Raw genomic sequence first — 17,989 nt, 5'->3', positions numbered from 1 at the left:
GACTGATGTATTCCCCCCTTCCCCTCACCAAACAGTGTTCATTAAAAACTTGCTGCTAGCAAGGGCCTGATCCAGCCCTCCTGGAAATTGGAAAGCTGTCTCCTGACGTCATGGGGACGAGGAGCATACTAATGCATGCAAGTACCTTTACTAATGCGGGCAGTCCTGTTAACAACACTGGAGTTGTTCACAGGATTAACAGCAATCAATCAAGCACTTTGAAAGGAACATTAAAAGCCAAAGCCGGATCCTGCAAACCCTTTCTCACATGAGTTGTCTGAGACCTGTGGCCAGTCCCATCGCATCTGTCTCTTCATGTGAATGGCCTAGCAGTGTCAGTGCATTTTTCCAGCTGTGCTGAATTGACGCAGCGTTTCTTCCGAGGAGGTAAGAATCGCTGACAGCCTATCCCAAAACAAATAGTGTGTGTGTGTTCCCGAAAAAACGCGCTATTCAGAGTGAGGAGAAGGAGCGAAATGGGGCTACAGGCAGACTTGGAGGGGATTGCTCTTTTTCCTGCAAGCAGACACACAGAAAAGCATTTTTAATAATAATCTTGGAATATTTCTTTTAACTCCTTTATTTCTGTTCCAAGGAGATAAATGGCTTTCACTCTCTGGGAGAAACTGGAGCCTGTTACAAAAGATCTTATTCTTGAAAAATTCCTGTGGACTCCCCTGGTTATGGATTGCTGGACCGGACCCACTGTGATTACACTGGGAACATTTCTCACTTGGGAACAGTTTGGCAAAGGCTGGTTTATAGATAACAATTTTAGTCCTTTGCCTATATCTGTTTAAAGCCCAGTACAACCCCTTACCCATGCAAAAAGGTGCTTATGGGGTATAGCTTGTTTCCATCCACAGGAGCAGCTGTGTTCATCTCGGAGCCCTCGTAGCAATATTTGTGTCCATATTATTTCATCCTGCCACCCCTCACAGCTGTGCCTGTGCACCAGGGGGCTGTACTTGAACGGCATCCATGTCTAAATGACTATACTTACTGCTCTGTGAAAACGGGGCGTGGACCAGCCCAAAGTTTCAAAAAATATGTATATAGGTATAAAAAGGCCACCCTTGCTGAGCAACAAAACGACTTTTTTCGCTGCCCTGTTCTTTTAATTGGTTTTCATCTGGGATAAGCTGTGATTGCAGGCAGAGCGGCCTGCTCGCAGACAAGGTGTTAAGAGAGCTGTTCCTGGGATGGATCAGTGCCGGATGCTGTTTCACTTTTGGCTATAGTGGATATTCCTTCTTTTTAAAAGTCGTCTCTCGGTGAGCCTTCCTAGCTCTATCGCAGGTGTGGTTTTCAGGTTTGGAAGGAGTGGGTATTAAGATTTTTAATGTCCTGGTTCAGGGTGGATGGGGGGTGCCAGAAGATTTTTTTTCCACGCAGGTTTTGTTGTGGTGGTGGTTTTTTTTAATCACAGTTCAAGGCACAAGGCAGGATTTGCAAGGGAGTGAGTCACAAGGCTGGGAATTTGGGAGAGGGGGGTTTTACCTTCCCGCACCTCGCGGGCTGTCAGATCTCCACACGCTTAGTCCTTAAACGTCGTTATCAAACGCCCAGGAAGGGAAGGCAGGCGGATCCCCCCGGCAGCCCCGGCAAGCAGCCGGCCCGGCCGGGAGGCAGACAATGCGCTGCGCCCGCCACCGGCCCGGCAGCAGCCGCCTGGCAGCAGCTGCCTCCCCATTAGCGGCCAAAGATATTTGAAGAGCCGTAAAAGGCGGCGAGAGGCTCCGCGGCTGCCCGGGGCCGGGCTCGGGCGGCGCCCCCAGGTGCCGGCCGCGGAGGGGGGGGGGCCGGCGCCCCATCGGGGCCGTCCCCTCGGGGCTGCCCCCTGCCCCGCCGCCGCCTGCGGGAACCGGCTCCGCGGCCGCGCCGCCGCCGCCTTTATCCGCCGAAGGGAGGAGGAGGAAGAGGAGGAGGAGGAGGGGGGCAGCCGCCCGCCCGCTGCCCCGGCGCGGCCCCGGGGCGCTGCCCAGCACCCCGGATCCGGCCCCTCCGCGCTCTGCCCCTTGCCGGGGCGCGCTCGTTTAGGCACCGCAGGGCTCGCAGCCACAGGAGTAGTAGTAATATCCGAGAGCCACCTGCATTGGGTTGTTTTTATTCGGGTTGGTTTTTTTTTTTTTTTGGTTGGGGGGGTGGTGAGGGAGAAAGGCAGGACGCCGTTTCGCCGCTCTGTTATTAAAGCGAAACCCAAATAAATTTGAAAAGTGGTCCTGGCTACGAAGGTTGTTTTTTATTTCTTTTTTTTTTTTAATAACAGTAAATATATCCTGGTCAATAAAGCATGCGGGAACGTTGCAAATTTAAACTAATAACCTCCCTCCTCCACGGCTGCCCCTTCCGTCTACACGTGTTACCGGCGCCCTCCCCGGCGCTCCCGGGGGACGGGCGGCCCGGGGCGGGGGGGGGGTCCCGCTCCCAGCCCGCCCCCCGGGCCCCGCCGCCGCCTCCGCCGCGGGAGCAGCCGGCGGCGCCGGGAACAATGGCTGGGAGCCCCCTTCGTGCCGGGGGGCGCCCCACGCCGCGGGCCGGGGGCTGCGAGCAGCGCCGCGGCAGCGGGGAGTCGTCCCGGCGCCGTGCGGCTGCAGCCGGCCGTGTCTGCCGGGGGGGTTCAGGCCAGGTAACTCGGAGGCTGCTCGGAGCCCGCCTGCTGGCATTTCTGCGAGCTTCATCCCCGCACAGATTGCACGGGAGCCCGGGGCGGGGGGCGGGGGGGACTGCTCCGAGCACACGCAGCGCCTTGTTTTGTTACTCTCCGGATTACTGTTATTATTATTTGGGGGACAAGGGGGAGTAGTGTCCTTAATCCGAGCCTCCCGGCCCTCCCCACCCCAGATGCTGTGGAAGGAGAGCTGATTTCATTTCCACCATATAGTACTCTGTGTCTGGAGAGCATTGTTCGGACAAGCAACTCCCGATCCCTGATGACTACAAAATACGATTTATGTTTCCATCAGAGAGAGACAGAATATCCTGACGGCTTGAGAGTCGGGCAAGGAAATCTTATCTAATCAATCCCTTTCCAATACACACATACACACACGTAGCTAGTATAGGAGATAACGCCCGCGCTGACTGTAGGTAAAATAAATATCGGCAGCGTAAAAATTAACAACAGTCATCTCGATTTTTTCCTCTCCCTCCAAAGACCTACAATAATACAATTTGCGCCTTTCCTAGCTTGATGTCATCAGCATCAGCATAATTAAAGAAAAAAGCTTAAAGAGCATGCATTTTTTTCAGATGCAACAAGAACAGATATAGTAAAGAGAGCTTGTAACATCACAACCACAACAACAGCAAAAGCAACCTCTGAGCCCGAGGATTCGTCCGTATCTGAACTGCTTTTATTATCAATTGAGAAATCATAATAAGCGTAAATAATAAATAACAGGCATCATCATAATAGGAAAAAGTCAGAACACCTCGGGTTTTTTTTTCCCCCTCTCAAATAAAAGGCAGTTTTCCCGATGATCACTGAAATTATAACGACAGCGATTGATCGGAGGGCTTGCAAAGGAAAAGGAAAAAAAATCATCATCATTGGTCCTAAAAACGCAACCGTTCCCCTTTGCTCACTTGGCACAATAGAAATTGACTGTCTCTCAAAGAGCCATGCGCCTAGTGCTATTTATAGCCAGGGGCTGTGTTGGAAGATACCATTAAGCTTCTCCCATGCAGACAGACAGGGGGGTGGTTGGTCGGGAGGAGGGGGTTTAGCCAGAGTAGAGGCAAAAGCAATCCCCCACCCCCAGCCTCCCTTCCCCGCACACACACACATCCACACACTCACACCCCACCCCCTAGTCTGGCTGGGAATTTGAACCGATCCAGCCTGTTTAAACGGAAAGGACACAGATCTTCAATGTAAAAAAAAAATCAGATCAGACCCAGAGAGAGAGAGAGACGGAGAGGGAGGAGTGTGTGTGTGTGTGAGTGTGTGTGTGTGTGTGTGAAAGAGGGAGAGAGAGAGAGAGAGGGAGGGAGAGAGAAAAGAAGAGGGGGAAAAAAAGGAAAGAAGATTTTCTCTATGTATATAAAGATGGCCACGTTAGCAAACGGACAACCAGACAATACCAGCCTGAGTAGCAATCACAGCAACCCCAGCACCAACGGGCATATGAACGGATTAAACCATAGTCCCGGAAACCCATCCACCATCCCAATGAAGGACCACGATGCCATTAAGCTCTTTATTGGGCAGATCCCCCGTAACCTGGACGAGAAAGACCTCAAACCGCTCTTCGAGGAGTTCGGGAAGATCTATGAACTGACGGTGCTGAAGGACAGGTTCACTGGCATGCACAAAGGTGAGTTACCTCCTGAACTTTCCCGGGAGAGATCGGGAGAGGAAGGCAGGCTCTCCCTCCCTCTCTGGGTCTCTCTTTCTCTCTTTTCTTTCGATTTCATTTCATTTTATTTCATTTTCAGCTGGCTGGGGGCGGAGGCAGCTTGCTGGGGTAGAGGGAAAGAAATAATAGACCCTCCTGGAAAGAAAAGAGAGAGGGGCAAAGAAGGGGGTCAGCTCTATTTTATTTCTTTATTAGTATTTTTATTTCTTTCCCTCCCCTGCTTTTTTTGCTGAGATGCAGCCACTTGAAAAAGCCGGAGAGTCCAGGCGAAAGAGAAAGAGAGGGAGGCTCGGCTGGCAGGCAGCTGTCCACAGACTGTGGTGCTGAAAAAGATTAAGAGGATTTCTTTATTTATCTTTCGGAGCCGCACATTTTCCACCGAGGGGTGTGTGTGTGTGTGTGTATGTGCGCGGAGCTGGGAAGCCCCTATTTTACAACTGTTGTGTGTTAGGCACCAATGCTTTCTTCTTCTTCTTCTTCTTCTTCTTTTTATTTTTTTTTTTACTGTTGTTAGTAGGGTTCTTATTTTTAGCCCACTTCGAAGCCAGGAGTGGAGGAGAGTGAGTTGCTCAGGGGGGTTATTTAATTTTATTTTTGTTCAGCGTGGGAACAGAGATATAAACAACAATAAAAAAGCCCATCTCAAGCCGGGGGGAGGCAGGGGGCGAATGAAATCGCAAAGTGTGTGCGTGTTGGAGGGGGCGAGCCAGGAGGCACGGGTTGCAGTTCAATTCCAGAGGGAGAGAAGTCTCCAAACAGATATATTCAAAGCGCTACTTTAATGTGCCCAAAGTCCATCCTGGGAACTTTTTGGGTTTTCTTTCAAGGAAGTGGAGACGTGCTCCCCGTGTGATGCCTCGCTCATTCTGACTCTGCCCGCTCCTCTCCCTGGTTAGACTCTCCGAAGGTGCATTTCAGATAGAGGATGCTACGTTTTAGGTGGGGGGGGAGGGTGTATATAGTGGGGGGAGATGCTCAGACCCCCAGGTAGGAAAGTAGGACTCACAGGGAGGAAGTTGAAGGTAATTTGCATGGTAGCCCCACTTAGGAGCAGGAGAGATCTGGGAGCGAAGCAAGACATGTTATTAACTCAGGTTCTGTAAATGTGTGTTTGTAGTTTTGTATCTATTTCATTAAAAATGTAGTATTTAAAAATAATAATAAAAAGAAAAAATAGACCTTGAAGTGAGTGGGATGTGACTGCAGATCTAGCTCAAGAGGAGATATGTTTTTTCAGGGGGCTATGGGGGAGTGGAAGTTGCTCTGTTAACGGAGAGGTTCAGTACCAGCCTCTACTCCAGCCTGGTGGACTCCTGGCAGGGATAGTCACTGGGAACGGCATTATTGGCTTCCCAGCTTTCCAGCTGCCTTGGCGAGTTGTAAATCTTAAACTTAATGGCATGTTTAGGAGGCATCTCTTCCCCCTTCCCACTCACTCCCCTCCTCTCTTCCACCCTCAGGAAATGCGAATGAAAATACCAGACTGTGCAAACTACCAATATCTCACAGGCTAGAGAAAATATCTAGCGATCAGAGATTGGGGATTCAGTCCAAGTTATAGGGTATTTCTTCCTTCCTTCTTTGCCGGTCCCTCCAAACACCCGTCTCGTATTAGTAATGATCAGTGTAACCCTTCAGAACCTCGCTTTCCTTTCAGACTAGCTTCCTAGAAACAACATCAAGGTCGGATGTGTACCATTTAAACAAGATATCCATACTATAATAATTATTAATAATAACAATAAAAATAATAGTAAAAAGTGCAAGAAAGGAGAGGTCCTGGGAGGTTCTGCCTAATACATGAAGCATAGTGAGAGTAGCCACTGAGCCTCTGTGTGTGCGCATGTGTTTGTAAAAATTATCTCAGGTCTCCTTAAAATAAAAATAACAACAGTAAAAGCTACACCGAAGAGAATCACCTCAATACGATGTAGCGGAAACCTCTGAGCTAACATCTAGATAAGAGATTTCTTGGTGGGGGGGGGGTATTTTGCTTTGTTGATGAGATTTTATTCTTTTGTTTTGTTCTGTTTTAAACCTGCAATTAATCAAGCTATGCGCTAACTTTAATTTCTATTTCATAGATGAGATTCTGCCTCTTGCAGTTCAGTTTCTCTCGTACCGTATGTCTGAATTCATAGACACAAACTCAGGAATGGGGGGAGGGACAGATAGAGAGAAAGAGGGGGATCATTTATCTTGCTTGGATGTGTTTAACACATATTCCTGAATTAAGCAAGATACTAACTTCATTTCCCTTCATTTCACTCTGTTTTAAAGCTGCAGCCTAGGAAAAAAGCCAGGTGGGAAATCTTGTCACCTCATCAAACCAAATTGCATGAGTTCATCTTGAAAGAAACATAGTCATTTTTAACCTCCTAGAAGTTCTGGACTTTGGAGGGAAAAATGATGATGATGATTGTTACATCGCAGGCGAGGGTTTGAGTGAAGCTTCAACAGACACCGAGTTGCCAGCGTTTCAGAGATCGGTTTTATTTAGTACATCCGAGAAGAGTTTGAACTCCTTTCTAGCGATGCCGCTGATTTATTAGCTAATCCTGATAAAAATGTGCCTCTGGCTACCTGGAAAAAAATTACTTTCTTGCCAGTAGTGATTAATTACTATTAAGTCAAAAAGCATGATGGGGCTTTGAAGGATGAGGTTTGTGTTTGGCTTTATTTTATTTCATTTCTTTTCATTTTTAATACATTTTTTCCCTTTCCCTTCTCTAAATTCAGCCATGTGAAGCATAGTATTCTCTCAGATCTCCTTATTTTTGCTTTTCTTTGGAGGCATAGCTGAAGAATTGCATAAATATAGTCCAACTTGGCTCAAAGGGGGTAGGATGGCAACGTGAAACCCCAAGATGCTTTTCATAACCGATGCATAATGTTTATACATTAATTGATCCATCATTCTCAGTTAATTTCATTCCTAATCCAGGGAATGAGGCTGAGGCAGCGGTTTACCTTGAAGGGTTAATACTGGTTAATAGTTTATTTAAGTGTATGAAGAACTAGCTGGTGTGGGGGGGGGAAGAAGGTGTGCTTGTGTTGGGGGTAGGGAAAGAAGAAGATTTAGCTCAGAGTAAAAATGTAGCAATCGGAGTGATTTCAGGTGTAAATCCATTGAAATGAGAGTGCAGGATGTATATGCTTCAAAATATTATGAAGAGATCCTATGGTGATCCTTGTGTATAGCAGGCGGAAATACAAAATTAAGAACCTGAAGATAAAGTAAATGATTATTCCCCCCTCCCAAGAAACTACCAAAAAGGGAGAGTGAAGTCCCAGGTTCTGCCATCAGCAGCCCTTCCTGATACCAGGCCAGATACCAGGGAAGAGGCAGGGGAGCTCGATCCTTCTGCAGACACACGAAGAGAGAAAGGGGTGCGGGGGAAGCAGCCTGCGAGGGAAGGCGGGAAAGGATTGCCAGATCCCTGAGAAAAGAAGCTTTCGTGGCACGAGCTTAGCTGTTACATATATCCCCAGCCCTTGCTTCTCTCCACACGGGGCAGGAACACACTCCCGCTGTGGTACTTTGTTTTAGTGTTGGGAAGAGGCTGTGTGCTGAGATCCGCGGGTATGAATCTACCAGGGTTGAGCTGACCCACCCACGCGCTTACACACACACACACGCGCGCGCAGAGTTAACTAATCACACTTGAACAATTTAGCAAGCCATTCATTCATAACTTCCCCCCTTCTTATCTAGCAGTGGAGTATGCTTAAAGGCTGAGTTACTGGGAGACATAAAGGTTAGTGCTCTCAGGACAGCCATATTATAATGCATTATCTTTGAAGTCATTTAAGGCCAATTTAAGTGGTATTTAGTATAATATTTATGAATTAATGTAATCTAAATATAGGACTGTCCCCAAAGGTTTAAACAGCCTTTTCTATCGAAGCATACTTGTACCCAAGCCCTGGAATGTATTTTAATTTAAAACACACAGGTCTCCATAATATTCTATTTAGGAAGTCAGAAGAAATCAGCATTCCACACTTAACTGAGATTTACTGAAACACACGCGGGTGAGTACACTTAAAGAGTGGAGATAGTGTGCAGTGGGAAAACAAGAGTTTTTCATAGACCTGAAAGCGACAACGTTCTTTCGACCCTCATTTAGGGGGAAAAAATGCATAAAACCCATAAAATCTCCACAATATCCACCACAGCCGTCCTGTGGTTAGGACGGTGTACCTATCTGACCCAAGCCTCACTCGATGAGCAGTCAATGCAGCTAGAAAAATGCAGTACGAAAAGAATACTCCAGCTCTTCTATTGCTTTACCTTCTCAAAAGTATAAATAATTCTGGAATTTAAGACACCTGGGGGGTAGGTAAGCAAAGCTTCCATTCATTATATTCTGTTCTGTTTGATTACGAAGATAGATGATAGATAGATTAAATCCTTGTTAAGTCTAAGCATGATTATGAAGATTTTAGATATCTCAGAAATTCAGAGGTGCAATGACAATGAACGTTCAATTAAGAAGATATATTTGTATATATGTATAAATGTATAGATTTGTGTGTGTGTATACATACAGAAAAAGAGGGATGTATACATATTCATGCATATAGCCTTTGGGAAATGGAAATTTAGTTGAAAAGAAGCACAACGCAATACAGGTGCTGAATAAACTCCTCCATAATTGAAACATAAGGCTTGCCTGGCTGAAAGCTACACATACAGCATTTAGTATGGTAGTAAACCAAACAAGTTTTAGGGAGGTAAATGCACAAATAAACTAGAATAAAACAGAGGAGGCTTTATGCCTTAGGTCTGAAGAACAACCCCTTAAAACAATCAAAATGCAATTGAATATCTTGATGGGAGAGAGAGAGAGAGAGAGAGAGAGAGAAACCAACCCCCTGTACATTTATAATCTCCCGTACAGATGAGCGTCTATGTATATTTGATAACGTCAAACGGATAGCCCAGATTGCTTCATAAATTAGGAAGCTATATGTTAACTCTTTTTTCAGGGGGTCCGGACATGGATTCTGGTATCTAAAAGCAGCTGCAGCCAGTTATGATGCTGATCTTACGGTTGTGTCAGCATTTCCAATACAAACTCCAATTTTTAGGGATCTCTTGCTTGGCTGTCAAGTTTTGCGCGCAGCTGAAAGCTGTTCTCCAACTAACCCCACTACCATATCAACTACTCATCCCTACAAGACTGTGTTTGTTTTAAAGTTACATAATGCAGAGGAAAGAAAAAAAAATAAAAGTTTGTGTTACTAGATCTTTTGTTTCCTCTTTTACCCTTCTCTATCTTAAATTTATATTTCCTATACATTTATAGATTAAGACTGTTCCTGCCCATCAATATCTACATATACTGGCCATTTTATGGGAAGAAAAAAGATGCTTTTTTAAAGAACTCTCTTCTTCAGAAAAAAAAAATAGTGACAACAACCAAGTCTCATAGTATTTACCTGGTCAAAACAGGGTTTTAATTAGAGGGTAGAGCAGGAATTTACTAATTTCTGAAGAATAACAACTAAAACACAGGAGAGTCTGGATATTTTTGTTTGTTTGTTTTATTTTTATTTTTTCTGTATTCAGCCAGAAGAGAACAGGAATGTCAGCACTAAAATAGGGGGGAAAAAATCAAGGATCCTTTACAACTTGGATGAAAAGCACGGTTCACCTGGTTCTGTATCTGGCATCTGCCAGTGGCCAGTACCACAGACAGGATGTTCTTTAGCAGAAGATTCAAATTGCATAGTATAATAAAAGCCAGGCAGCTGATGGAATAGTTTTTTGAAGTTGTCAGAGAGTAACTGCAAATTTTGCCTGGGTAGAGAGTGAGATTGCGGAAAGTGTCTTGAGTTCAACAGAAGAGAGGATTGCATCCATCAAGGAGAAAGGACATTGGACTTGCTATGCATGGTGTAAAAAGCAAGGAGCAGAAGGGGCTAGAGGACCAAGGAAGGCCTCCTCTAGCCTTAAGATCTGAAAATACGCAGCCACATTTTTCAGCAAGACGTCAGGGTGTTTTTTATCATGCATACCCTGTGCGCATGCATGCCAGCCGCACTGACCCGACAGACCATAACGACACTAAAGGAGCTGTTACCGTCCCTCCCGTCAATCAAGTGTGAACCGAGGCGGGTTTATGCGACAGGCGGTAATGGTTCCAAAGAAGCAAAAGTGGGGGAGATGATCTAGGCTGTTGGGCCAGTTAAGTGCATTTAAAATAGAGCAGAAAAACATCAGACATCCAAAGATTCATGTAGGTGTTGGCTATAGCCTTACAATAATATTCCATAACAGCAGGAGGCTGTAGAGCTCAATATGACCTGTCCACTGAGTGCTGTCAGGTTTGTGCCCTGTAAGAGTTTGCACTAACAGGTGAGGTGTTAAGTGAGCTAAGTTGAATCTCGGCCTTAACAAATAGGCTAGTGTTTCATTAATCCCAGCCTCTTTCTTCCTTAGGAAATGAAGGCCCGCTGCCTGATTTCTGGGCAGAAGTCCGTGAGAGTTTTGCCATCACTTCAACGGGTTCATATTTGGAAATCCTGACGCAGACCTGCGCTTACACAGTGTTTCACACTTCCTTTAAAATTCCGGATTGTAGATTTACATAGCAGAGCACAACACTTTCAGTTGATGCTATCAGCTTCTGTACTTGCTGACTTGTCCCTTAACTTAGCCTTCTTTCAGTAAGAGAAACTAAAACTTAAAGCGGAGGAACGAACAAAAGTCAGGCCCCTGCCACATTTCTCACTCACTTAACTGCTTCACCGATGCCTGTATGACTGTTGCCGGGACTTGTCATGGCGGACTGACCCTTATGTATTAAAATCTGCAGCGGAAAGAGGGAAAAATAATAACCATGGCGAGTGAAAGTTATAGCTTCTCTTCCACCCTCGCTTCACTGGCTGAGCTGGGGTATATATTATAGGGACCTCTCTCTCTCTCTGCATAACTCCTTGAGATGCATCATGGCATTCTGGGGATCGCAGGATCTATTGAATCACTGTCTGCACGCTCTGTGCTGCATCGCTTGGTGGGGGCTGGAGTCAGGATGTCACCACAGATATTGCATTTGTTTGCTTTTGTCACCGTGAGCCACAGCCTGAATGCACACACAGGTGAACGCAGCTTTTAATGTGCATTCATTATATCCAACTGACATCCCCTCGAAGGAAGAGAAGGCTTAGTATTGTCGCGCCTTAAAATAAAGATGGATGGGAGCTCTAAACCTCTCAAATAAAGTGCCTGACCATACATAGTAGCTAAAAATAAATCATATACGGCCATCTATTCCATGTAAATGAATGGCAAGACATATAGATATAGACATTGTGTTAAGTTTGTCAAGCAGAAGCAGCCAAAAATATTGATCAAGGCAAGGGGGGAAAATTGATAATGAACTGGACTCCAACAGGACTTTAATTGACAGTGACTTCTGTGAACCAGCTTTGGACAGTATATATAAACTGACCACGATGTAACTTTATTGCAATGCACTCTCCTTTAATTAATTGTCACCTTTGTTAAGACTGGCTACAGATCAAAGGTTTAAAGATACTTAACAGGTTCTTAGTAACAAACCCTTCAGAAGCATTAGAAATATCCGACAGCTCAGCCAATGAGGCATGCAGATTTCGATCTACCTCACCCTTATCTGTTTATTTCTCCCTCCTTTGTTGAACATGGACAGTCATTGTTTAATATTAACTATTTCATAGATGGCTTTGTTGGCAACGCTAATGCCTCCAGGGACATGTAGTTGCCAGCGAGAGGGGCCTTCACTGTTAAGTCTGTCAGAGTATTTTGCTACCAGAAACTTGTTTACAGTTTGATAGACCAAGGTGCAGTACAGACAGTGTTTGTATTACAGGCTATCCTTTCCCCGCTCCATTACTGAGATCTGTAACTTCCTTATTTGAATTTGGAAAACATGAGACATAGCTTGCATGAAAGCTGCAGTCGAGAATGAACTTCTATCTGAAAGGTACATATGGAGAGAAATACAAGCGTGTCTGTCATGTTTTTCTATCACACACACATGCACATGCATTCATTTACTATACATGCCTATTAATGAAAGCATGCATTCTGTAGAGACATAGATACATACAGGCTCAAATATGTCTCTAAATAGTTCCTTTCTAAAAGGCTGTACAGAGATCATATTCTTGCATGAAAGTGACAGGTGACTTGCAGGCTATTCCTGGAATTATTTTATGCAGAGTAAAATAAAATACGTAGCTGTTTATTCATTATACTAATTTAATGATACCGTCACACTTAATTAATCCATGTCTGGTTTGTTTGTACATTGTGTCTGACTCTCCGAAATATTTTAGAGACAACCCGGCTGACTTCCTAGTGCGCTGGAGTAGACAACTCTGGACATGAAGCTTCTTCAAACAGAATAAAAATGGAGCTTTGCAAACAGAGTTGGTCTGATGAGATCCGACTGCATATTTGTCCTGTTTCTAATTCAAATGCCTATGTATCTAATACACAGGGACTGTGTATGCACGCATGTATAGAAAGGGCAGGCTTACATTTGCGCACAGTTCCTCTCCTTTTCAGTCCCTAAGGATAGATTCGCATCACATAATATGCATCACTCACTGCAAACACACACAAATGTCTTTGTCAGATTCGGTAGCTTCTTGCAGGTAGATGTATAAAGCAGCATCAGCCTAATAATAAATATCCCTATAAAACAGTGCTTCCTTCCTAGGATCCAGAGGGATGAAGGTTGTCAGAAGATCAAAAGATATATCACAGTGTGCTTGTAGAAATCCCCTGATTATGTTTCCTCTCTATAATGCTCTAATTCACTATTTGATCAATTGTAAAAGGGCCAATGCTTTAGGAAGAAAAAAAGTATTAGGTTACTAGATGCTTGAGGGTGAATGAAAATCACACCTAAAATTATATGTAGCAATACAGTAATGAGCTTATCAATACTTCTTTAAGGAATCTGACAGCCCTATAGGAGAGATTCAGTTCTGTGAGCAAAGGTCACAATATAGATATTGCTTATTAAGACTATCGATAGCCTGGTTGACCAATCTAACCAGGGACTGTATAATGTACCTGCTGTTAACAGGCAGGGAGGAGAACTACGAAGAATTTACAGAATTGCCCACATGTAATATTAATAATATTGATTGATTCTAATAATATAATAAGGTAAAGATGCACTTCTTTGAAATGGTGCATGAAAGAGAGAGAGAGAAATACCTTAGCTGAGTAGATTGAACTGGCTTGCAACTCTTTGAAAGCTAACCCAGAGAAAACTCAGTTTTATTGCCTCTTACAGGCAGCGCTCTGTTCTTTGCCTGTTATTTCACCTGACTGAGTCAGAAATGGGATATCTCGTTCTGTAGGATCAGGTCTTTGCCTGGCAAATGCAGAGAAGCAAGAGGCCTGGAGAAACGAAAGAGTCATTTTGGTCGACCAGTTCAGCCCTTGTCAGGATAGGATTGATCCCAGGGATCATCTTTCTAAGAGACTCCTTTTCAACACAGAAATGCAATGAAAATGCTTTATCTATTTTATTTTTTCCTACTTTTAGCAGCATTTAAGAAATGGGGGGAAAAGAAAGTAGAAGTAAAGTATATTCTATGATACATATAGTCTATAATTGATGGGAAAGGACTTTGCGAAGTGGCTAGAGACCTTTACAAAGTCAGCTGAAGTCTTTAGGAAAAATCTGCCTTGCCTGCAGCAGGTTTGGATTGGGCTCTAAGTAAGGGACAATCCTGCAAGATATCGCTTGTTGAGACAGGAACTACCGATAATATGCAATGTGACTGCCTTAAGGTTGTTACCCACATAAATCTAGACACACAGACCTGCTCGCTTCAGACTCTCCTAACTACTCCCTCTTCAGCAATAGGCTGCCTTATCTAGGTTTGCTAGTTCACTCCTTCCGTTATACCATTCAGCCTGAAGTGTTTCATTCCAGTTGCCATACGGTAGCTTCGAGATGGTTTGCATTTCATTATTCCTTCTCTCAGTTTACAGAGCAAGTGTTTTTCTTTTGTGAGCATTTAATTGCTTTTAAAAGCGATTTATTTGATTGTATTCTGCCTTCAATAATACATGGATGGAGATGCAATTTTTCACCCTCTTCTATAAAGATATATTGTTACTCAGTTATGCTATTCTGCGGGTTTTGTTGTGTTTTGTATATTTGAAGGGAGAGTGGTCATTCTTTTGCTTTGTTTTTCTTTTTTCCCTCTCTTTTGGATGATGGATTTTTTTTTTCTTTTAAGAAAAAGAAATCTCATTCAAGATACTGGCAATAAATGAGAAAAGTGGGAGCACAGGAGGAGTAGACAAGACAATCAACAAAAATCTTTGGCAAAGTCTTTAAAAGCATACCATTGCTGAATATTTATTTGCAAGAATCTAGACTCAGCTGATTTTGATACCAAAGAAAAAAAAGTGTCTTACAAATTATTTAACTCCAAGTTCAGTCATTGACAGAGAACAAAAACAAACAAACAAAAAAACGCATGCCAACCTATAGGTACCCTGGAAGTTAATTCTGCACATAAAGATCTTGCAGGGGATAACAATGGTGGTAGGCTTTACATCCTTCTATTGGGATAATAAATGTTAATACCAAATTAAACCAAAAAAAAAAAAACAAACCAGCATTGCTTTTCCTTCCAGATTATTTGCTAGTGGCTAATACACCTCAGAGCTGTCCCCTTTAAATTGCTTTCTGTGCCTGCAGTTTCATTCAAAGGAAGGGTATTATCTAGTGGGTGAGGACGGGCAGCGAAGGAACCAGGATGCCTGGGTCCTAATCACAGCTTGGATAATTACTCACCAACACACTCTGATGGAGTCACTTAAGCTCAGTGCCTTCAGGCCTGATCCGAAACCTGTTGAATCAATGGAAAGATTCCCACTGGCTCCAGTGAGCTATTGATCTTTCATTTCCTCATCTGCAATATTAGGCTGGTCAAATTTTTTTAGGAGGGAGGCGTTAACAGCATAAATTTGACATTTATTTTCTTTCAGGAAAGGATTTTGTGCATCTGTGGTGACAAGTGAGTTACATCGGAGCACTTTTCAGTGCAGATCAGGAAAACATGGTGGGGAGGTCGAAAACTAGCCTTGCTCATTTTATTTTTAAATACACATTTGGCCCTGCTCTGCCATGAAAGGGTCGATGGCAATTTTGCCAGTTTTCTTTGCGTGAGTAGGATTCAGCCTTTGTAATTTCTCTGTCTACAGGAATATCATCATTCACTGATTCAGAATCTTGTTTTTTTTTTTTTTTTTTTTTTTCTTTTAGTGAATCACATACGTACTCTGCATTGTTATGGCAACTGAGGGAGCTGCAAGGCTCAAGGATTTGGTGAAGGGCTGCATCCCACATTTCTTCTCTAAGGGCATGATCCAAACCTATTGGTTTGCAATGCGATTTGGATCAAGATGAAGGTATCTGCCCTCACTGAGTCAGTAAAAAGAGCAAGTTCTCTCTAGACAGGTGCAGTTCTGCCCTTAGTATGGGTACATGGAGCCAGTAGCTATTGTCCATTTGCTGAGGACTGACCCAATACTCTGCGGAGTCAATAGCTAGACTCTGAGCCAGCCTCACAGACACTAGACACCGTATGAATCCTTAAGTACAGATGTGAACGCCCCTGACTTTGGCAGAGCAAAATAGGCTGCTGCCCAAGAAGCTGCTTATTTGGGGGAATAAACAAGATTCCAGTGGCCTCTAGTATTCAACCAAAACAAAATTCGTTTAGAAATCTTTTCATTTAAAAGGGTGTTTTCAGGTTATCTTGCACACTAAAGAACTGGCCACTGACAAACAAATGAAACAAGCTCCCATGTTTTATTTCATTTATAGTTTTAGTTGGTCCATCAATAGCAATGTATGCGTTTTTTGTGTTTACATCTGATCTGTGCTTACGGTTTTTATACCATAAATGGAGAAGCCAGAATGTGCAAGTGTGTACTTGTGCGTGTATAGTCGATTATCTAACCCCAAGTCTCTCTGAAATCATCACAGTGCACTCAAGTCAATGATATTCTGTCAAAGGTGGAGAGGAAGCGTGTGTGCAGTGTGAGTGTGTGAACGTGATGCTGTTTGATTGCCTGAAATCCAACTAAGTCTCGGTTTCAAAGGCCTGGGGGCAGCAGGGAAAGTATTTGTTTGTTTAATTATTTATATATTTACTCAGCTTTACTGACAGTGTTTGCAGATGGGGAAAAAAATGAAGAAGGAATGTTGGGTTCTTGTTTGAAGGGGAATGTGTGTTGTATTAGCTTCAATCTGTTCTCTCATATAACGGCTGCTTTGTGCTGTTAAATGATCATTTGTTACTGACCGGCTCATTGAAAAAGGCCAGAGAGGTGCTGGTAGAATTAGATTTTACAAGTTTATTCATAAAAGGAGTTGCACAATAGGTGTGTCATTCCCCTGTCTTCTCCCCTACTCCGATCCAGGGACAGGAGTCCTGGCAGCAGCTTCCTAATTCAAAAAAACAGCTGAGCTGCAATCAGGCCCAGTGACACTGCTCTGTGCTACCAGGCAAGAGACCTCGTTCTGATTGCTGGGCAAGCTGCTTGCTCCCCAGGCTCAGTTTTCCAGCCCTGGCCCATGTGTTTGCTTTCCAAGTGCCATACCTGGGCTCTTGCTGGCTGGGATTGAATCCAAGCCCTGCTCCTCATCTTCACTTCCCTAGCTTCCTCCCCAGGTAAATCTTGCAGGTCTAGACATGGGCACATGGACCACAGGCTCAGATCTGTCTTCAGGGTCTGATCTCTTCCCCAGTCTCTTCTCCAGACTCACACACGAGCTTCCTATAATTTCCTTCTCAGTCTACATGTGCTCATGAGTTGTTTTCCATAGTCACCCTCTCCTGCTACAGACCTGTTTTCCCAACTCTTGCTGTCTCTCTTCACACTCCTGTTCCTTCAATTCAGCTCCGCGCCGACATTTTGCCCTCATGCTGTCACTGGCTGTCACCTCCGTAGAGCCCTTCACCGGTTCATGTCTTGAGTCTGCTCTCTGATTCTCCCAGTGTGCCTTACCTATCTTTCCTCTCATTTCTCAGCTCTTCCCCAAACAGAGACAGTTCGAGAAAAGGGAGTCATGCTGACCATATCACAAATACTGCCATGGCTAGTAGCAGAAAGACCCACACTCTTGGAAAGTAAACACACACGCACACATGTGCACACATGCAAACAGATACAGAAATGTATATATCTGTACAAAAACCATTGAGGGCATAAAGCGAAAAGGTTTTTTTTGAGGTTCAAAGCTTGATGTCCTCTTTCAAAGATTAAAAAAACAGAGCACTAAGTCTATAATTTCACCAAGGCAATTGCACCTTTTTTTGCTTTTCTTGTTTCATTAAATCAGCAGCAGATTTCTCACACCTGAACAAAAATCATGCATACATTTTCCTTTGAATTCTTAAAATCGTGAGCTTATTCCTAACTATTGCTGGCAGCTTCTTCTGGGACTACAGCTCAGCTTCTTGCAAAAATATTTCTCCCTGCTGTTTTGAAACAGAGCTACCCCTAGCCCTCAGCTCCAGGACCGTTCTCTGGCAACTCCAGATTAAAGCAAGAAGCTAAAACAAGCCTTTCACGTAGCACAGCATCACAGTTT

The 17,989-nt window shown here is 44.0% G+C and overlaps 1 protein-coding gene across 8 annotated transcripts in view; it reads left to right on the top strand.

Annotated features, from left to right (window-relative positions):
* The first annotated feature begins 3,801 nt into the window (after positions 1-3,801).
* The window catches only part of LOC112982201 (CUGBP Elav-like family member 4), a 717,445-nt gene continuing 703,257 nt past the window's right edge, over positions 3,802-17,989 (top strand). For all 8 annotated transcript variants that reach the window (XM_026098419.2, XM_026098415.2, XM_026098417.2 and 5 more), the window contains exon 1: positions 3,802-4,319. In XM_026098419.2, coding sequence (XP_025954204.1) covers positions 4,040-4,319 — 280 coding nt within the window. In that variant the 5' untranslated portion in view covers positions 3,802-4,039. The remainder of the gene's footprint in view (positions 4,320-17,989) is intronic.

The sequence above is a fragment of the Dromaius novaehollandiae genome, chromosome W, assembly GCF_036370855.1.
Source record: "Dromaius novaehollandiae isolate bDroNov1 chromosome W, bDroNov1.hap1, whole genome shotgun sequence".
NCBI lineage: Eukaryota > Metazoa > Chordata > Aves > Casuariiformes > Dromaiidae > Dromaius > Dromaius novaehollandiae.
The sequence above is the reverse complement of the archived record's forward strand: the minus strand, read 5'-3'. Positions and strand labels throughout refer to the sequence as shown.